Source organism: Ciconia boyciana, chromosome 2 (assembly GCF_034638445.1).
Source record: "Ciconia boyciana chromosome 2, ASM3463844v1, whole genome shotgun sequence".
In the NCBI taxonomy this organism is placed as follows: Eukaryota; Metazoa; Chordata; class Aves; order Ciconiiformes; family Ciconiidae; genus Ciconia; species Ciconia boyciana.
In genome coordinates this window covers 118,640,974-118,664,024 of record NC_132935.1, presented here as the reverse complement: position 1 = coordinate 118,664,024, position 23,051 = coordinate 118,640,974, and the positions used below count along the sequence as shown (strand labels likewise).

Sequence of the window (23,051 nt, the reverse complement as noted above, 5' to 3'; positions counted from 1 at the left end):
TTCCTCTACCTGTCCTTACAAAAATGAGGCTGTGCTGGGACTTGGAGACGCGTGGTTTCAGCAAGGGATGGTGCAGCCGTGCAGCCACAGAGGTTTGGAGGGCTGAAGTTAACTTTTGAGGTAGGGATTCTAAAATTAGTTGTAAAACCTAACACATCCAACTCGCCCCCTCCCCCAAATGTTTTAAAGCTCACATTAGAAGAAACCCCAACAACACAGCTGAGTTCCCCTTTGAAACAGGATTTTTTGTTCTGTTTGTGTATTTGTTTAATAACCCAAAATTCATTCTGAACATCCACTGATGCTGCCTATGCACTTTCCCTTTCCATTTGGCACATACACATAGGTACACTCACTCACACACGTGACACTTGCACATACTGATTCATGTTCTTACGTTTTCTTCCAGTGTGGTGAGCTGCTCGTCGAGTCTGATGGGGTCCGTCCCCAGTGGGAACGTCCCTCTTCCTCTGTCCTGAACATCAGCTGGGAAATCGCAGGGACCAGTGGATTCTGCTATCAGTTCTTCAGTGGCATTGATGACTTTCAGGACCTCTGTAGATATGTTGCAGAGAGAGACAGCAGAGTACTTCTGTTTTTTTACAAGAGTAGACAGAGAAAACAACAGCATTAAATTAGCACAGAGGGGTAATATGTAAAATCACCTTGCTAACAGCTGTAGCTTTAGCCAGGCTAAAACAATATACCTGGCTAACTGCTGTGAACAGACACAAGAACTGTGTGATGAAATTGGTATCTACTCTTTTTCTCCCTCCCTTTTTCACATATGCACACTGATACAGCATGCAAAATAACATACACACACAATTCTTCCACAACACAATTTCTACTGGAGGGATGGTCCAAATCTTATCGCGAAGGAGCACACAAATATCCAGCTTTAAAATCCAAGTGAGCTAGATAAGGCTATTTTTGCAATAGCATTTTAAACAGGTTTTAAAACACAATCTTCCTCTTTGGGTACTGGCAAACGGATGTGGAATCATCTGTCTCCATATCCACAGGAGCTATTGCATTGCAGCCGCAAACACGGGAGAGCAATCTTCAGCAGCCCTATCAGGATGGCAGTTTACAAAGATGTTTGCTATGAATTATATGGTAGCCCCAAGAAACAAAGGTTGAGCTATAAGCGTGCAAACACTTATATCTTGATTTTTTTTAAATTCACCTTTTTTCAATATTTATGAAATAAATTATATCAAATACAAAGGAAGAGCATGCCGTTTTACCTGGTTTTTGTTTGTTGGTTTGTTTTTTAAACAACTGTAAGCCTTTTTATCAGTGTTCCTGATTTGTAATTTGTAATTAACTATCCTGATTCTGATGATTCTCACAGAGTTTTAGGCTTCAGGGAAACTCCTCTGATGGCAATAAAATTTCACCTGATGTACCCTCAAGCATCAAGCTCAACATACAAACTATACAGCTTGGAGATTGAGCCAAAGCTTGTTGAAGCCAACACAAATACTGTCACTGAATTTATGTGCAATACCTTTAGTGTTGCTTTGCCTAAAAGAAAGCGTGGGAAGTTTAGACCTAAATTTAATTAATTCCTCAAACCTGCAAATACTTCAGCATGTGAATTAGGGGCCCACTCATCTGTAAATTTTGCCACAAACAAAATATCTGAGCATCAAAACTGAGGAAACAGACAGTCTTTGGATTCTATATAGTAAATTCTATAGTACAGAAAAGTACAACTGATTACAAATGTCTGTGTGTTTTGCAAACATTGTATTAATCAATATGTCAGCTGGCCTCCTAGGCAGGATATAGGAGAAATAATGTTCCTTTGCTTCACACAAACTGTGGTGAGTTTAACTGGAAAATTTCTTTTCATATCTCTTTCCCGTAATAAGCTGTTCATTTTTATATTAGATAAGACTTTTACTGAAAAACTACTTTTTTAGCATTGTGTACTCAATTGTTGTATATCAATACATTAAGGCATCTTTAGCACTGTTATTTCTCTGAATTACAAAAAATAATTAGATACACGAGATTAAAGAGAAGGAGAACAAAGCAAATACAGTATGCTACAGCACACAGATCTTTAGCTTGTTAGGACAGCCAACACAGTTCCGAACAAGTAGGCCTAGGACTCTCTTACTGAGAACAAATACTTGAACCCCGTAAATAGGCTAGTGTATCTTCCATTTATTTTTCACAAGTGCCAATTAGGTTAAAAACAGATCAATAATTTTATAGGACAGAAGAGGAAACCAATGTTACTTTGTTTTATTATTTGCTTTTACAAGTACCTAATTCTTATTCTATTCTATGAGTAGTGAACAAAAAAGGATAAAGGCCAGAAACGACATTTTCTTCATCATCTTCACTGATGTATGTTATCCATTTCAAGAACTGTAGCCTCATTTCAGTGTTCATTATTTCTTAACTTTTTTCTTATCCTTTGTAGCTAATGACGGATTTCAGAAAAAGATTAAATTACATTAGAAAAAGGTGTTCTTGTACCAGAATATGAGAATCCACATTGCCATTTATTACAGACCAATTACTGCAAAACAGGGGTTTTGGATTTTGTTTTCCTGGTAAAGTGTTCTGTGATAGGAAGCTTTATGAAATCAAGATTTTGAGTAAAATACCCTACCTTCTCAATACACAACGGATAGGGGAAGAAAAGTTCAACGAAAAAGAAATGTGATTTTTAGCTTTTCTAGAATTTTGAGGTAAGTTCTTAGTGGCAGCTGCTGTTTGACTTTTAAAACCAAAGACTTGCTTCACATTAAACATTGCACAAGGCAGCTAGAGGGATGTTCATAAATGTTTGCGTCAACAAACATATCTTGATCCTAGCCTGCAGGTATCTAGGTAGACACAGGAGTCAAAGCATTAAAGCTTTTCTTTAAGCTTGTGAAACATCTGCTTTTATGGTATAACAAGGATACAGCACTAGAGTTTAAACACCGTAAAGAAATGCATGGCAAGCAAAAGTTATTTTCCTTACAGTATATCTGAAGAGTCAATCTCCCAAAACCTAAGAGCACAAGCAATATTTCAATGTATTTAAATCTAAACTTTGTGAAGGTTTTCTGCTAAAGGATATTTAGAACTCAGCTTTGCCCTGGGCTGCATTTTACAGAGAAGAGGAGATTAATGTCTGCCTGAGGGAGACATAAAATCAACCCATGGGGAGTTCAGGGTTTCTTGATTAATGTTTTTGCATAAATTTCTACATCTTTTTTGAGCAGGGGTCAAAAGCTGTTCAAACAGCTTATGTTCTAAAATGGCCAGTTTGCAAACCTAGTGGGTTACTCTAGATATAATTATTTAACATATGTAAGGAAAAAAAAAAAAAAGAAAAAGTGTCCTGGAGTTTTAGTGCTTCACAACCGTCTCCCCTCCCCGACCACCCACATCAAACTTAGGAGTTATGAGGTTCTATAAAAATCACCTAAAATTCACAGACACACGCAAACCAAGATGGTAGGTGGACATTTCAAATTGCTATAAAGATCTCTTGGCTATCTAATTTATCTTGCCCTTGCAGGAAAGGTCATTGTTAACACCTATAAGTGATTCAAAGAGACAGCTATCATGCCATGATGAAGTCTCTTCCATCTGTCTTGTCAAGCAAGTCAAAGAACTAATATGGATGTGATAGATGCAGAAAGCAATCTCTATTACAAATATCTAGCACAGAAAAGCTAAGCACAACCATTCTTCTCAAAACACTGGGATGCATTCTGATTTCAACTGTGCTTCCCTACTTCTGGATTAACGCCACCCCTCCCAAATGAAATTCATGCAGCTGATCCAAATTTGAGTGTTTGTACTGGTTATGGGAATCTCATTTTTTACTGAATTTGAGATTAAGAAGTTAATGGAATGAAGAAAACATGCATTTATCCTTTTTATGATAATTAACGTCCACGCTTACAAATACGTTAAAAACACAGTCAAAAGGAGATGCTCAATTTCCTGAGTTCTTTGTGGAAGAGTTTTCAAACCAATGAAATACTAAAAATGTATGTGTGTGTGAGCACATATACACGTATGTGTGCCTGTGTGTATTGAATATAACAAACAGCATCTTGTAAAACTTCTTTACTGTCATTTCTGTGTGTGGTTGGACAGATGGAAAGGATTCCTGTTTTGCTGAAGATAAGGGTTCAGTGGTCTAAGCTACCTCTTTCTGGCTGTTAGCCATTTCCCTCTCTTCTGCTGTCTCTCTTCTGCTTTCCTTTCCCTGCTGATGCTGCAGATATTTCCTGTGTTTTTTTACTTAAGGATGCTACACTGGAAGGTGCTTTATAGAACAGTATTTGCATCTTTGCACAAGGTAACGGAAGTAACGCAAGATGATAAAACTGAAGCAACGTAAGAGTCCAGACTGCTGAGAGTAGGTGAGCATAAGTCCCTGTATACATCTCAGCAGCCTATGACATCTCCACATCAAATTTCCTTTGCCTGTACATTATTGCTTTTATTTTTAATGCTCCTAAAGCAGTTAAGTTCTCCATCACTTGAACTAATTTCTTCCTCACAATGTACTCAGCCATTACCATTTTCTCTTTTTTGCTACTATGATCTTCTGCCCTCATTAGGTTCTATTAAACTGGCATGGGAGGCAGTGACTTGTAATTCAACAGAGAACAGTTGACATCAAGTTAGATCAAGAAATAGAGCAAGGGAAACTTGCAACCCTGGCAGTATCAACTGCATCCATGATGACTTGTAGTGCAATCATTTTTAGCTCTGGTCTCAAGCCATTCTATCATGCTTCCAGTCACATGCCTGTTTCTCAGTCGATATCCTAATTTTTTTGTAGGGAGTTGAGGGCGGCTGGGGAGAAGACAAGTTTTGCTTTGCTCCTGGTTGATTCATCTTTTCAGAGTAACCTGACTGAATCCAAACTTGACAAAACCAAAACCCAAACGTGCCTCCTCATCTCCCCACCCTGTGGGACTTCATTGTACAGCTTTGAGAAGGCCCTGAAAAGCCCACCAAAAGTCCATCTATTTCACAGGCAAGCAAGATCTGGGACACTAGCCGAGTCACAGTGTGGGAGGAACAGAACCATCAATGCCCAACCATCAATGGCAGTCAAACCCAACCTTCAAAAGATCTTTTGGCCTAAAAGTGAGCTCTAACCACTCATTACCACAAAGACTGGGAAAGAAAGCTAAAATTTGCCTTGATATTTGACGGAAGACAAACTGATATGATAAACTGTGGTATTAAGGAATTACTCTTCTGTGCAAGTTTAAGATTTCCTGCCTAGACCTTAACATCAATATCTTCATTTATGGGCACTCTTCATTTAGAAATAGAAAGCTAAATTATCTTACAGAGTGACCTATCGTTCTCCTGATGTTCTCCAAAGTATGACATAAAGAAATACAGTCTCTCTTTTTGATTGTGCTAGGTAATTCTGAATATTAGATTTTTACTAACGAATTCAATCCACTGTCCTAATGTAGTTACAGATGTTATTCCTAATAATTTGTAATGCCTCATTTCTAGAGACAAGTTGCCTACAATCATGAGAAAGGAAGTTATTTTCCAAGAGGTGAAATATTATGGTCCAAGTTGGAAATGGAAATACTTAAATCTTAAAATCTGCACAGGATTCTGTAGGAGTATCTGTAATGGACACAGGCTGATGACATTGCACAAATGCAAAAATATTTTTTCTTTAAAGTCATCCTTGATATTTTTGCTAAAGAAAACCAAGATGATTAAAAGGTGATTAAAATTCATAGCACAAAATTTAACTCTGAGAGTAAGGAAAAAAGAAAAAGTTGAGAGGAGGAGTGTTTTTCTGAATTAAGCGTCAACTTTTGACACAAAAAAGTGATTCTTATTTTATTACTGAGAGAATGCTACAGTATTATTTGCTTACCACTATATGTGACATACTAAAAATAGCATGTATTTTAAAATACAAGATAAATATATATTTGCTCAGGGAATAAAATGAAAATCTGTTTTAATATCTGATTCTCATAAGCTGAGACTCAAATAGCACAGAATATGAAACCTCTTTCCATCTAGACAAATGATAAGCAATAGACACTAGCAGCAATGTGAGAAAGTGCCTACTCACTGTGTACAATTTCTACAATGAATTAAGGGTTTTGTTTATTTTTTAAATTAGGAGCTTAGAAAGGTTTTTGAAGACCACTATGGTCAGAAACTGCTAAAAATCTTATTGCTGAAATAAAATTTTAAATTTTTTCCTTCCAAATTTATTAATATAGGTGAGTACATGATAATAGAAAGATCATACACCTTATCTTTGTCTTCCGTTCTTCTTTACTGATAAAACCAAATTCTCATCACAAAGCCAAATAAGACAGCCAGTCTGCTCCACACGTCTACTTCATGCTTATCACTCCCATCATAACACAGGGCTAGCTGTGATTAAAAAATATTTTTCTGCAATGATTATTGATTTTGGCCAAAAGGTATGATTTTTCAGGCCTCATATTTCCAGGAAAACATTTTTGAGTTTGAGAATTTTGCTTGGGAAATGTGGAAACCCTCAATATCACTTTATAGCATCTCTTACTATGCAAGAGACGTAAGAAGACAGACAAAACAAAGCATTCTCACCTGCTGCAATACAGTGGATAAAAACTGCAACTTTAAATGAAGATCAAAAGCCTTTTGTTTTTCCTAGATAGTGGGAAAGCAGTTAAATAAAAAGGCAGAAAAGTTATGTTAACAGCTACAGAGGTTAGCATTTATATAGGTTCAGAGTTACAGAGAACTTTAGGTTCAACAGCAGGATAAAGAAACTAGCAAATATACCATAAAATGTAGATTTTACATTTATTGCTAAAATATTGAAAATAAAGCAATGCCTAATTTATTTTTGTTTGTGGGATTTAGAATAACAGATCTCATTAAGACAGATATTGCAAATGACACATCATATTTTATAAAATGAAACAGATGGGAAATACTGATTTCCACCATCACAAAACAAAGTGGCACTAGCAATAGAAAAAGACTTCTGTAGCAGTGTTAAGAAAAAGAAAAGCCAGCTATCTTCAATTTTTGGGTCTACACAATTGCAATTTTGACACTGTGTGTGTTTCTAGTTACAAAAGGGTCTGTACTTCACTTATGCCACAGTCAGACGCTCACGTTGGAAACACCTGGGCTGAGTTAAGACATCTTGTGCCAAATCACTTCCTGCTGTTTGCTGCTGTCCCTCTCCTGGACGTCACTGTCCCAAAATGAACAAGCAAAATCCTTCATACTACCACTCTCCAATGTCAAGTCAGTAGGCTTACGTTAATCCCCCTAATTTACTTAGGTCTATTTAAACTAAACTGACTGCTTTTGCCTTGAAGTAATGACACAACCACAGTTACCCTGTTGGCTGTGCTGTTACAGAAGTATCATCCAACTGAGGAGCAGCGTTTGCTTGAAACTCTTCCAGCTAGATCTGAAAGAGCTCATCTGTCACTTCCAAGTCTCTGGGCTGCTTACAAAAGAAGAGAAGAAAATAGTAACTTCTTTGTTACAGTCTATTTTCCCTGCATTTTGTTCCAACAGTTTACACTAATCTTCACTGATTTTCTATAACTGTATCTGTAAAATGGCTTTTACATTTTCTTCCTAAGTAAATAAATCTTTGGTGATCAGATGACTGAAGGAGATTCACATTGCATGCATGCTGGACAGAGCTGGCTTGGGCATGCATGCATGTAAGTATCAAATCTGAGACTATGAGAATCTTGTTTACAAAGGTGCTGCATTCCCCATGTGAAGCCAGCTGAAATCTCACCTATTCTGCACTTCTCCAGGTAGATTCAACAGGGCTTTGATTCAGTTGCTTTAACACAGCAGACAAGGTGCAATTTGAAACAGCTTGAAGTATCTGAGGATTTTCAAACAATGCTGTCAGATATGACACAGACCTGGGAGATGCACGTTTCCTCTGGACTAGCAGCTTAAGGCCCTGTGGGATACCCAAGGGCATCTCAGGTGGACTACCTATATCGATACTCATGCAACTGTGTTGAGCCCAGAGAGTGTCAGAATTGGAGGAACACAAACATCACTGCCCACTTTGGAAAAGTTTTAAAAAATAAATGTTTATGGTCTTGAAGCAACTATTTTGTTTGAAACCGAAGACTCAGATTTTGACAAAATAAACTTAGGATCAACTTAATTTTCCATCCTAAAGACCAATAAATAATAGTAAATACATGGGAAAAATCTCCTGAACGGGATTTTTTTCCAGCAAACTACTTAATCCTCAGTTTAAAACTGAAGATATACTTGACTGCTTTGTTGAATTGAGAACTTAAAACTTTGGATCCATTAGCCCAATGTGAAGATTAAAGTCTCATACCTCTTTTAGAAGAAAAAGCCACTGTTTCACCTTCCTTAACCAAAATCTTTTTTCTCTGCTGTCATTCAAAATCCTATGCATAGATTATCTGCAGTTCATAAACCTTAAAGATCACTTTTTACAATGCTGCCCACATTCAGTTTCAATCCTGGACTTTGGAAGACTGCCCAGATAATTAACATCATAATAAAAGCCATGATCCACCAAAACACAAGAATTATTCTGAGCATCTTGCATACAAAAATGTGAAAAAACAGACACACAAATATCTTCTGAGTTGGTAACCCACGAAGATGTCATTGTATTACATTGTTCACTTTCATTAGCATAGTAGTAGCAATGTAGTAAACCTACTATACTTAGGCTATTACATTTTCTTGCTTAAGTGAGCCATGGGGTTCTGCTCCTTTAGGAACTTCTACTCAGTCATTTCTAAAGTCTTCAGGCATATGAAGCTGGATGGCAGTTTCCTGTTAAGCCCTGCCTGGACCAACACACCAATCAAAATACCCGGGGGTTCCTCAGCAACATTTTCAGTTCAGGAAGTTGCAAGATAACGATCACAAAAACTACTACATCACCTTCTGTGAGGACAGTGCATGCACCAGCACAAATGATTAACGGAAGCCCAGTCACCAGGAGACACAGGCTGTCTCTCGTTATTATAGCACTGCTGTTATAACATTGCAGCCATCCCTACTGTCATGCTTTAACAGGTCTGTGACACACAGGAAGGATTCACTGCCATGTGCACATCCAATGCCATTCTCCAGCTCCATCAAGGCCGTGAGCATATTTCTCTCCAGTGACCGAGTCCCATGAGCTCTCACTCGCCTGACCTCCCTCACTGAGCCCTGGCCACCCTCTCCATGGCCAGCCCCAGGCATAGCCACCAGCATACACCACACCAGGGAGCTGGCTGTCTCTTCTGCTGCAGTAACATGCACCCACATCCACAGCTACTGGCTATTCCCCTTGCCAAAGAGAGGTGCCAGGCAGATTTTCTAACAAGTGTCAATCTCATTATACCAGTAGTCAAAAAGTGCTAATCTACCTGGTGAAAAATGTAAGATGTACTCTCTAGAAACAAAGAATATAGGCCTCTGGCACAAATACACATGAAGACGATGCTGGTAGTACATATTTTCCCCAAAATAAAGCTTTATAAAACCTAAGATGAAGAAAATGTTTCCAGAGAATAAAGGCATAAATATTTTATGGAAAGAATATTTATGCTGTTATTCATACTGTCAAGGAACTTGGGAGGTTTCACTTAGGGAACAGGATCCCACTGTGCTACTTAACAAACTTACAAGTTGTCATTCAGAAAAGAGCTGTTGTGTGCCTAGTCATGCAATAATGTCAACAGAAAACAGCAGGATTTAAACAAAGTTACTAAGCCTTAGTTGTAAGATTATCTGAGTAGAAGTAAATGCATGAACAGTTTAAAAGAAATTCCTCAAGCACACAGCACGTTGCATCAAGCTAATGCAAAAACGAAAGAAACTCAACATTACTACTGAAATTTAACTCACTTGCTCATTTGCATATCTTAAGCAAGAAGGAGTACAAAATAGAAGGAGACAAAAAGAGCAACACAAGTAAGGTTTTAACAACTATTTCAGTTTTTATGTTATGTGGGACAATTTGCAAAAATAGCAAGGGCTATTCTGTTTTTTTAAACAGTATCTCTATAGTTCCTGATAAAGTGGTCACAGTGATAGACTGTATTCAAAATGCAGTCTCATTAGGCACTGCTGAAATTGCCTTCTATAATGTAATTCTGGGGTATACCATGAAATATAGACCTGGCCTATTCATCTTCATGAAAGCATTAAAAGAGAAGGAGAGAGGACAGAGGAGAGCAAGAGCTAAATACAACCCATTTATCATGCTTGCCACTCTCAGGATCAGTATCATTAAGATACTCCCAAGGGGATTTACATTTTGCTTTTTTCTTTAGGTATTTGGTTAGGGTTTGGGGGGGTAAAGCAAAAAAAAAAAAAAAAAAGAGCAAGGCAGAAAGAACTGTGCAAATCACTGTGCTAGTACAAGATGCTTCACTAACATAACAGTTGCACAATGTGATTTTTGGTTTGTTCACATCTGAAGTCTAGAGGGGCTGAAGGCTAACTCTAGCCTGAGTGTAGAGGACTCCACGGCCTTTCATTGCACTACTGAGATGAGCAGACTTTTCAGGGGTCTGTATATCCCTGAAAGACCATGAACTACTTCTGTAGCTTAATAAGCACAAAATGTTGCCTATAAAAACAAGACTGCTGTAGGATTATGTTTGTTTTAGAGAGCTATTAATCGCCACAAGACCATTTTAGGCAGTCACAAACTTAGAAAAGTTGAAAAAGATTGTGCTGAAGGTGTAAGAGGACTTAGATCTAAGGCATAAAATTAATTTGTGTTAATTAATACTCTGCTAAATCATCAAGTATCCCACATGAACTAAATAATTAATTCAAAGGTCAGCATTTTAAAACTTGTATCTTAAAGGCAGACGCACAACTCAAGAGCTTAGCTTGCGGTGAGAACTGAGAACGCGTAAATGCTCAACTTCAGCTAACTCCCCAGTCAAGATGTGCCAATTCTTGCCACTGCTACAGATCTGAATATACTGAATACCCTTTTTAAAGCATCAGCTCAACATGTGATTATATGAGATTCCCAGCTTCCATTAAAAACAGAAGTCCAGATTTTGAAAGGTGCAGACATGTGAAAGTCAGATTTTCATGAGCACCAGGTACTTAATTTCCAGTGATTCAATAAACACTACATGTTTTTTGAAATCTTATTCTACAGTCAGGTGTACTGTAACTAGAAATTCCCTGTGATTTAAGGTTGCTAATGTGTTCCAGAATAAGCTTGAGAATAGAAGACTAAAGGCTAACAAAGACAAGCAACATGGCTAAAATATAAGCAAAATGGGTAAAATACAGTATTTATTTTGAGTTCAGGAGCTCAAGGCAGATTGTAGGCACTCGAGCTCTCATTTCAATGGCCCAGAATTAGTGCTTCTGTATACCTAATTTGAAACTTGATGCCCAGGTCAGAAGTCTGGATCTCTGGCTGAGAACGTTAACTGCCAGTCTGAAAGATCTGTAATTCCCTACATATGTGTTCTCCAAAAATCAGGCTTCTCAGAAACAGCATATTGGGACATCTGGCTTTTAAGGCATCTAAAATTACTGGTTCACTGAAAATACATTTTCTATGCTTGTCTCCATTGAGACATGCCATCTACTCATCTTAAAGTTATTGCATGATTTATGAGTTTAGCTAGGTCTTCGTATTTTAGGTTACCATAGCCATAGCTGGTATTATACACTATCATCTTCAGTATTTCATCGTAAGATGTTGGTCAGCCACCTTTCCAAAGAGAAGGCACGCGTCAGAAGATTTTAAATCACCTTTAAGGACAACTGTCAAGAATAAGAATGAAAGCAGCCTGCTTGTTTCTCTACAGCTTGAGCAAGTTCCGCTATCAATTCTGCTGAAGTCATGACCATGAATAGTACTGGGATATTTTGGTTTCTTTATTACAGACAGAAAGAATATATACTGCGACCATGAATGACTTTTTTTTTCATCCAAAACCAATAAAGAATTAGGAACTCCAAGCATTCCCTTTTTGCTGAACATAGTATGTCTCTTATTTTTTTAAACTTAAGGAAATTTTACTGAGAAAAAAAATACTAATCTTTGCATTATTTTAAATAACTGACATACAAATGTTAAAGAAATAATAAAATCAGAGGAGGACAATACAACTAATATTACTTTGTAGATGCATGCAGATGAATAAGTACACCAAAACACATAAATGTGCCATTTTCTGTGCTCAGTTCACCATATAGGAGCATTTCAGAAAGTCCTATTCACAGCTTGTAATTCAGGACTTTAATTGCATCATTATTTGCATCCTAGCCAGCCTATATATCCTGTTGAATAATTTGATATTCCTGGTTTGTCTTTGTAAATGAAAGACAAGCTAAACTGAATGCTGCTAACAAGCACTGGCGATAAAGCTTTTATTTGATTTCTTTAGAAAGGTTATGTGTACATCATGGAGGTATTTGCATACATGATGATGAAGGTACTTAACACTGCTGTGTAGTCCATGGCTAAATAACTCAGAATCAGAGAGTCACAGAATACTTAAGTTTGGAAGGGACCTCTGGAGATCGCCTAGTGAAACCCTTCTGCTCAAAGCAGGGCCTACTAGATCAGGTTTCCCAGGGCTGTGTCCAGTCAAATGTTTATTATGTCCAAGGATGTAGACTCTACAATCTCTCTCGGAAACCTATTCCAGCATTCCACCATCCTCAGAGTGAAAAGCTTTTTATGTTTAGATCGAATTTCTTGTACGTCAGTTTGTGCCCATGCTTCTTGTCCTGTCACTGGGCATGGGTGAGAAGAGTCTGATTCCCACTTCTTTATTTTCCACCTCAAACACCCCCCACCCACCCATCAGGTATTTATACACACTGAAGAGATCCTCCCCTAGCATTCTCTTCTGTAGGCTAGATATTTCTAGCTCTCTCAGGCTCTCCTCATATGATAGATGTCCCAATCTTTTAATCATCTCTGTGGCCTTTCACTGGACTCAGTTCAGTATGTCCATGTGTCCGTTGTACTGGGGAGCCCAGAACAGGACACAGCACTCCAGAAGTGGCCTCACCAGTATTGAATAGAGGGGAATAATCACCTCCCTTGGTCTGTTGGATGCTGGTGGCCTTCTTTTCTGCAAGTGCACACTGCTGGCTTATGTTCAACTTGGTGTCCACCATGACCCCTAAGTCCTTTTCTGCCAAGCTGTTTCCCAGACAGATAGCCTCCAGCCAGTATGGGTGCATGGGATAATTGCTTCCCAGGTGCAGGACTTTGCATTTCCCTTTGTTGAACTTCCTGAGGTTCTGTCGGCCCATTTCTCCAGCCTGTCAAGATCCTCTGAATGACAACAGAACCATCTCATGTATCAACCGCTCCTCCAAATTTACGGTACACCCTGTCTCATTGTCTCTGCCAATAGTGAAGATGTTAAACAGTACTGGTCCCAGTATTGACCACTGGGCTATACACTACTAGTGACTGGCCTACAGCTAGATTTTGAGCCTCTGATCACAACCCTTTCGGCCCAGCAATTCAGACAATTTTCAATCCACCTTACTGTCTACTTATCTAGTCCTTACTTGCTCAATTTGTCTGTGAGGATGTTATGTAAGACAGTGTTGAAAGCCTTGTTAAAGTCAAATTAAACAATATTCAGTGCTCTGAATGCCTCAGATTACCATGATCTTTCAAAGATGAATAAGAGTGGCCTCACAATGACATGGGCCAGCTCCCTCAGCTCTTGCGAGTACATCCCCATCGGATGCCATGAATGTGTGTATGTCCCATTTGTTGAAATATTTGCTAACCTGATCCTCCTCTACCAAGTCTTCACTGCTCCAGACTTTCCCATAGGTCTCAGGGGCCTGGGACTCGACAGCAAATCTTACCTGTAAACTGACGTGAAAACTATGTTGTGTAACTTAGCCTTTTCCCTGTCCTGTATCACCAGGTCACTGCAGTAGCGAGCCCCACTTTCCCTCATCTGCCTTTTGCTGCTGATATATCTGTAGAAGCCTTTCTTATTTCCCTTATGTCCCTCACCAGATTCAACTCCAGGTGAGCATTGGCTTTCCTGACACCATTCCTGCATGCTGGATAGTGTGGATAGCATCCTATCGTCTACCTGGGTCACTTGATCCTGCTTCCACCTCCCAGTGTATTAGTTCTTTATAGCATTTGAACAAAACACCTTTCGAATGATGAAGAATAGATTTCCTTTAGAGAGTTGTCCACAGCCCCTATCAAAGCTGAGCTGCTGTGCACACAAGACCCCAAGAGGTGAGTCGAGACACACAGCAAATAAGAACGAGCCTAAGTGGATCTAAGGGATAAGAGTACTTGACTGGCAAGGGGCAGTGTTGGGCTTCTACAGCACCAAAATTCAAGTACACCACATGATCTGAAGAGAAATTCAGAGGTAGAAAGGGAAGAGGGCAGGTGGTAAGTCCTGTGGAGTGACACTGAAATCAGACATCCCATTGTAAGGGTGAAATAGCACAAACGGAAGATCTCATACATTATCAGGACTGACACTGGATTTCAGTTTCACTAGAATATGTTACTACTCACAGAGGCCTGTTAGCTGACAGAGTAACAGGGTTGGAAAGCTTTAAAGAAGCACAAAATATTCCAATAGAGAGGCAAAAGAAGAATCTATGACATTAGATTGAACTACATGATACTAAAACCAGGGGAGCAAATAAAAGGACTGAAAAAAAACCCCCACTTAAACCAGTTGGTTAGCAAGGAGGAAAAAAGGAGAACTGGATATGTTCTTAAATAAAAACATATAAGCCAATTCTCAGTCAGTATAAACTGACACAATTACATTAATATGAGCCACAGGTTTACTACATAAGTTAAGTTCACTGCTTTGAACTGATGCTGTAGGCTCACAGGAAGGAACACACACCTTAATTGAAGTTTTACGTGCACAAGGGTTGCAGGCTCAGACCCAGTGTAAAGGACTTCAGATTTTTTTAAGCAACTATGTTTAATTTTCTAAGCAATTGTTTCTCTTTCTGGATTCTAACTTTTACAATATTAGCCCCACTGCTCTACAATGACTGCTTACCTTCTTTAACTCTTCCTGAATACTTCTTCCATTTTCCTCTGAGGACAAACTCTCCTTTTGGTTTTCAGGGTCTGTTCTAGGTTCTGACTCTTGTTCTTCACCAGAAGACGTTTCCTTGTCACTCATTTTAGCAGCGAGCTGAAATAACCTGGATTTAAGCTCCTCTTCCATAAGGTCAGGCTTGATGTTATGATGCTGATCCTCACTGCTTTTATCTGTTTCTGATAAATCATCGAAATCCTGCAAAGAAATTAGAAGAACAGTATAATTATGGTATAGGTACAGAAAGGAAAACAAATAGCTTACTAGAAAAGTATAGGTATGATCACTCTGCAGGGATGCTAGAAAGAAAACACACTAAGTTTGCTGATAAAAAAATACCATGTCTTTACAGAGGAATGCGAGTAAATCCACACCTGTCGGATTATATTTATCATTCCTGCTTACTTTTATATTATGAAAAAGAAACTATCAAAATTATTATATATCTGTGTGCAACTAATTAAATAAAAGCCTCAATGGCATTTCCCATTCCCAGCACTGCACTGCCATCACTCTCAGGCATGGTGCAGATAAAGAAAGTGAAGTGTGGGAATGAAATAACTTGTGACCTGGCAGTTGTGTCCAGCTTTCAGTTGAAAACTGCACTCGAGTTCCCTGACTGCTGGTCTTGAGCATTATCCGTGTTTTTCTTAAAGACTACTGGAAACAAGTTTCGAAAAATCTCTCTTTTATTTCATGATGGTGCTTAAGATTTTCAGCTTTCCCAGTGATTATTTACATAGGTGGATCCTCTACAGCGATGATTATTTTCCAAACGCCAACCTCCTTGGAACAAGTTCAATCTTTAGGAGCACCTTCTTTTCTTACTCTTGGATCCTTAAAGGTGAGAAGTACTCAGAGGCTCAGTTAAGTACAGTGGGTGTTACAGACTCGACCATGACAAGTTCCTTATTTTGGAGGCTGAATAGAAGAAAAGCAAAATCCTTTTGCAAGGCTGTTTAGCAGGGTGCCTGCCCAACATCTAATAATGTGGAAAGGGGGCTTTTTTTTTTTTTTGGTCAGCCCTTGCAGGAAATCTGAAAATATCTGACAGTTATGCCAAAAACTAATGTCCAGAGACATACCAACTTATTTTCTGGATCTGTGCTGTCTGATTAGGACCCAATTTCCCCTGATTTCCACTACAGTCCATCTCCCAGAGCAACCCGCTCCACCTATAGTGTTAACGTCCTTCTGGAAATGCTCTTCTCTCCCTGCTGACTACTAAGAGAGAGCTTAGAATAATTAGACACTTTGTTTAGTGCTTCAGTCAAGTGCATAAAGTAGGCAGAATTAGGTGGTTTTAAAAGTGATTAATTCTTTGAAATGGAGCATAATTGTGACAAAACCACCCGGAAGGAAGCTATGAAGAATGCAGCCTGGGACCCAGCAGCTGTAAGCACATTGCAGCAAGGTCCAAGAGGATGATCTGGAGCAATTCTCAGATAGGAAATTATTCCTATTTGCCTTACGCTCTCCTACCGTGACAGAACCAGACACTGCTGGAGAGACTAAAAGCTGTGTTCTCTCTACCCTTCATTTGGAAATACATAAACAGGAGATTTGCTTTGCACAGCTACTCTCTCTGCAGGCGCAGAAGCAGCATTTATGGATGGGTCAGTTACCTCCAGTTCTCACGGGAAATGTTAACTCTGACAACTCCCTCACAAACCCGCCAAACTGCTCTTAATGGACTGACACATTGTGTTTATAATGTAAGTCCTCATCTTTCACACAGTAAACCATACTGTAGTGTCTAGCACTTCTACAGCTTTCTGGACAATTTTTGTCTGCAGTTACCTGTGAATCAATTACACAACTAAATTATTGATTTATAGCTCACCCTCAGGATGCAGAAAGCCCTTTTAGAAAATCAGGATTTGAAAGTACATGACTAGCTACAATAGAAGGGGAACCATGGGCTTATGCTGAAATTTATTATTTTCCCGAACAATCAGCTTTTGCAGAATAAAAAGCCTTTTCTGCCAAATGAACTTCCAAGCTGTTCTGAATAAGATCGAGAACAAGATGTCAAATCAGTGTGTTTCCACTTTAGTTTTATAATATATTATGATATGTTTTTATATACATTTAGAAGACTGGTGTCATTTTACCTTTTTAATTAAGAATCTGTATTTATCATAATGGTGCTTCCTCAAATTATAACAAGAGATTTTTTTTCAGACATATCCTGCATGTCATTCAACAACTCATTATAACTGCCACCCAACAATCTGCTAATGAAAAATACTCACATATCACTAAACTACTATAAAAAAATCTGAAAGTTGTTGCTGAATCAATCAGTTCATCAATTTGTACCCAGGAGAGAAACAATCATAATTTATCGGATTTACAGGACAGAAAGCACAGCTAAACTGTGGCCTTGTATTTAGGAGAATACAGTTTAGTGGAGATATGTCTCATTAAACTTGATCTATTTACAGTTAGGTGTCTAGTCTAAGCTAATTACTAGAATCCCTCTTTACTTGAGTTACCTCCATTTATTTAATAGATACCTCCAAAACCCTACTCTTGTCTACCAAAACATGTGGTTTAGGATTACAAGAGTTGCTAGTGAGCTCTGACAGCTCTGCACCCAGGGGTGTGGGCTTCCTCTAGCAGTGTCTAGACAGGAAGAGTATGGTTTACCTTGGGGTTGAGTCTGCAAGGAAGAGAAGAAAATCCCATTTTATGCAGACATTTGAGCAGATCAAGCTTGCAAAGGCAACATCTTGCTATTCTTGTTTAAATAAGCTGACAAATATGTGTATAAAATCTAGTGGAGCAGTGAAGGAGGCTGGCAGTCCAGACGGGCAAGTTTTCCCATGTTTCCACCTCATTGCTGTACCATGAAGTACTGACAGACTTCATCGTGCAGCAAGACACGCATGAATCCTCTGGGGACTTCTTACATAGAACTGCTTAGCAGCTATATCGGAGTAGCAATACACACATATCCTTGTGGAAAGCTAGAAAGCACCACCAGTTAATTTAAAGAATCCATAGTGACAACAGCAGAATCACAACTCCTCTCACTCCTGAAAAAATACCAGTCTTCCTAGCATCACACAAAGCAGCACCTTTTAGGTTGATCTCTACTGCCTCTATCCAAAGCTCAGCGAAATCCTGCAGAGCCCTCCAGCTGAATTCCCATGTATTTTGGAGGAAGGCCTGGCAGGACAATATTGCTAAGTTACCTAGCTTCATCAGGATAAAAAATTGAGGATGTAGTTTTATGAAACAAGGCAAGCTAATGTTACACCCTAGCGCTGCTGAAAGAGCGTCATCTTGCACCTTCCTGTCTTTTACTCGGTTCTAACAAGTTGTATAGGCTTGGCAAAGGGGTCCAAATGCGTGATAGAGCTGACAAGGGAGAGATATTGGATCACGCTGGAGGGAGGTGGAGGGAAGGTAGGAAGGCAGACAGGAAGGAGGTATTCCTCTTTTGGCAGCAGCAAGCTGCTATGTTACCTTAGCCACACATCACGGTTACTGAAACATTCCCAATTCTAGCTTATGCGTTAACACAGAATTTAAAAGAATTTTCCTAACTTATTAGCTGGGAAACTTAGAGATTTTTGCTACATTTGCCAGCACAGGTGAAAGCCATGAGCTCCCTTGGAATCCCTAGGGTTTTACTCCATGTTAGCTAAATTTGTGTTACAAATACACATCCGTTCCTGGGGGAGGACTCGCCTTGAGGGTACTGATTTTATTACAGCTCGATGCAGGTATGTCTATTATCCACCTTTCTGCTTTCCAACTTCTTTACAATGAGCAGGTGGAGCGTTTACATCTACAAGAGTTGTTAGTTCCTGCTTACACGCAGAGATAATGACATCCTGTAACGCTACACTTTGCGGTTTCTGTTACCGGTAGGCTGAGTTGTGTGTTAAGCTTTTCAGATGGTGGCAGTGAACTATTTGCAAGGACATAATACCTCTTTCATGGATTAACAGATTAAAAAATGCATTAGAAGCCATGACAACAATGAAAAATAATAAATACATTTAAAGGTACTATTATTATTATTTATTTCATTGATGCTATCCTGAACTTCATTATTCTTTACTTTCATTATTCTTTACTTTCATTATTCTTTACACTTTGGCTCTATCTGGTAAGTTTAATGACATATTTGTGTTCATATAAATCATTGTGTAAATTTCCATTTGCATCTATCAGCAGCATATAATACTAACATCTGCAAACAAGAATAAAAGGGCACCGCTTTATCTGAAAACAGAGCTTCAGTGAGGGCCTGGCAGACTAACACAGGTACAAACCCAGTCTCACTAAAAGAAAATCAAGTGTTTCTAATGCAAGCATAAGTCCTTTAGCAAACAATGAACTAGGAAATACACCTTTCCTCATACACACTGTCCAAATCCTTGCATGCAAATGGCTGGTAACTCAATGTAATGCTAGCAAACAAAAACAAGCCCTGAAATAAAGCAAGCAAGCAAAGTACTGCCTTGGAGTCTCCAGAACCAAATCCATGTGATAGTATAAATTCAAGACCCCCACAATGAAGCTTCCTCAAGTTTACGCTGCCTGCAGTTCTCCATGTTATTGTATACACTCCTAAACTCATTCATATAGGAAACCAAAAATCAGAAACCACAGTTTTTAGGAGAAGACACAAATTGTGAGGTTTGCAGACAGTTTCTCAGCGAGAGCCCGTGTAATTTCAGGGCAGCTATTTTCAATAAATACATCCCAAGTGCCATCCCGTGGGGACCGGCAGTCCAACAGTGCTCACCCCCTACCTGACTGCAGGGCAGGAGGGCTGTAATTAACAGGGGGGTCTCCTGATCAAAGCAGCAAACTCATAATGAGGGCACTTCCTTCACTTGACGCAATTAATCCACTCCACTTTCCATCAGAAACATAAGAAGTTCAGCTACACTAAGCAACATCTCCCCCTCTCAAAAAGATAAGGAAAGCCAATATATCAATATTATTATTAATAGTATCAATTATTAATATTATTAATAATAATGAAAGCAGACAGAGATTGGTGGTTTGAGTGGCAATTTCTTGTAAAAAGTTACAATTTGAAAAATAATTATAATTAAAAGTAAGGTTGCACTTCCCAATTCAGGTTTCCCAGGAATATCACTCTTCTGTGTTACATAAGCAATTGGGTTATCAAAAATTTATTACAGCAGGACATCAGTTTTACCAGGACAGTTTCTACGTCCCCCTGTACTTGCTTCATGACCATGTTACAGCATTTCTACAGGCAACCCAGTGAAGCAGGTGGTTCTTTCACCTACCATAAAGTGGCAAAAATTCTCCCCAAATACACTGCATCTTGATACCTGTTTTCAGGTTTCCCTTTTTAAGTCACTCCAGACTTCATGCAATGGATTTTCTCCCAGTCACAAAGTCAGCATTCCAGTGTTGAGTCTAAAATCAGTTTTAAAAAACTGTGGCAGTTTTTAAAAAAATCTTGATTTAAAAATACTTAATTTTTAATAGAAATTCAGTTGTGAGTTATGAAATGACTGCAATTGTTCCAGAATGTTACTGCTTACAATTCTCTAGACTTGGAGCAAGGAAGAAGAAAGGGCCTGTCTTCATTTCACTGTGAGTCTCTGAGAGCAGCAAACAAGAAAATGACCTGCAGTATTTGAAAACTAAAAAAGAAAACCCAACTTTTAGACTGCTAAACTGAAATCCTGTTCTACAATGCTGATGAAAACATAATAGTTAACAAATTATCATGTTATTATTACCATGCAGTAAAATAAGGTTATTATTACAATGCAATAAAATCAAGAAAAAGTATCTTTCTTCACTGCAATTTACATATGTTCAGTTGTTTGGTGTCTAATGTCTAGATGCAACATGATTTAGAAGAGCATTTTGTATGGTTTCTGTAAATTCTGTACAATCTCAGCACGTGAAAATCTGTGACTGGTTTAAGACCCCCACAATGAAGCTTCCTCAAGTTTACGCTGTCTGCAGTTCTCCATGCACCTACACTATCATTGTGTACAAACTACTGACATGTAGGGCTCTCTCTGCTGCAGCCTCAACCATTTTACCAAGATCAATACATTACTTTGGGGATTATATGAAACCCTGACATCTCTTTAATCTCATTTTTCTAAGCAATATAAATGATGTCTGGCTAATTTATTTTCATACCTCAAATCATATTCCTTATGCTCATAATCATTTTAATTGCTTCCTAGAATTGTACAACCATGCAACATCCTTGCTATAAATTGTAGTAGCCAGCCCGTTCCTGCTCCCAGCAGTGCTTGTGTACCAGAGGCTGGAGTAACAGTTCTCCAAATGTGGGCACCAGCTGTCAAATCAGCCACCAGGGGGGGGTGTGTGTCCAAACACAAACTAAATGTATGCAAACCCACCCATACCTAAACTTCCTAGTGAGAATTTCATTGCTTTGAAAACAGTAGTGTGACCTGGAGGCAGCATGCCTCTGCCTGTCCCACTGTGGCTGAGGGAGCAGGAGAGCATGAACAGTCTCTTTTAGCCTAAAGGGCTAAAGGGGAGAGCGGGTCAGAATCCCAAACCTTGCATTTCCAGCACATCAGAGAGGTATAAGCAGCACTTAAGAGACAAAGCAACTCACAAGAGAGTTGGAAAGAACAATCATTTTCTGCACCAGCTTGCACTCTGAAGCACACACTAAGCTGCTGAAGGATGCTGTCACATGTCTGGAAGCACCCTGCCTTTCTGACCTCCACTGGATGAACACGGGGGATGTTTTGGGAAAAATTTCTTCACTGAAAGGGTTATCAAGCATTGGAACAGGCTGCCCAGGGAAGTGGTTGAGTCACCATCCCCGGAGGTATTTAAAAGATGTGTAGACATGGCACTTAGGGACATGGTTTAGTGGTGGACTTGGCAGTGTTTGGTTTACGGTTGGACTCGATCTTAAAGGTCTTTTCCAACCTAAATGATTCTATGATTCTGTAACATCTCCAGGACCCTCCCTGTGAACTCCAGTCTTCTGTATCTGCAGAGCAGCAGTAACTAGAAAGCCACAATATGAATACAGACACACATACAACGTGCACAAATACGCAAAGCCAGAAAGGGAAATGCAGAAGTCTGTGTATAAAATACGGTCTTTGTGCAGTCCCTGGGAAGTCCTGTAATTCTGCCTGATGTTCTAAGAAGTCATTAATGGCCATTGAGGTGCTGTTAGAGCACATTATCATACAAAACTCCCCTTCAACAACTCTAGATTATAAACGTATGAGGACATGAGTATAAATGAATCAGTACAAAACATCCACACCTGTCTCCTAAAAGCAGATGGAATAAATACAGAATTAACAATAGTTTACCCAGCATTAAAAACCTGCTGAAATCCTAGAATCCTAATCTTGATTTACTATCAGCTGAACTGATGTCTTTCTATGGGAAATATAGGCTAGTAGCATAAGCAAAGAAAAACAATTTCAGGCATCCTAAAATTGCTCAGGTGGCTTTAAAGACTGGATCCGATTGCTTGTAGTCAGAGGCATAGGGAGAAGACAGCACTTAGCTCCTTGCTTCAGGCTTACCATTACTCTACTGCAGCAACGATGCAGCTACAGGGTTTGAGTGGGATAGGACATGGGAAAGGGAACTGGACAAGGGGTCAGTATTCCGCTCATCCAGCTGGGTAATTAGAAGTGTGCTTGTACTGCTAAAAAACTTTTGGGGGACGACTGGATCCCTTACATAATATCAGTCCCAAGCCTGGACAAACTCCAAACAGAATTCTTTGCTTTCTGGTCATCCCACACTCGCTGTTTAAAAGAAATGTTTATGGAGTGCTTTGCTGTCTTCAAGTTGTATGATCAGTTATTCCAAGTTTGAGCTGTTATGTTCTGTTTGGTTTGTTTTTCCTTTTTTTAATCAAATGACAAATTATTTAAATGGAATTAGTTTGTAAACACTTAGCCTAACACACCAGAACTCATAATTAAG

At 39.0% G+C, this 23,051-nt stretch overlaps 1 protein-coding gene across 2 annotated transcripts in view; it reads right to left on the bottom strand.

The window, feature by feature from the left end:
- MYRIP (myosin VIIA and Rab interacting protein) overlaps window positions 1-23,051 on the bottom strand; it is a 223,514-nt gene that overhangs the window by 8,967 nt on the left and 191,496 nt on the right. For both annotated transcript variants that reach the window (XM_072851423.1, XM_072851424.1), the window contains 3 exons: window positions 15,051-15,290; window positions 6,601-6,663; window positions 398-592 (listed from right to left, as the gene is read on the bottom strand). In XM_072851423.1, coding sequence (XP_072707524.1) covers window positions 398-592; window positions 6,601-6,663; window positions 15,051-15,290 — 498 coding nt within the window. The remainder of the gene's footprint in view (window positions 1-397; window positions 593-6,600; window positions 6,664-15,050; window positions 15,291-23,051) is intronic.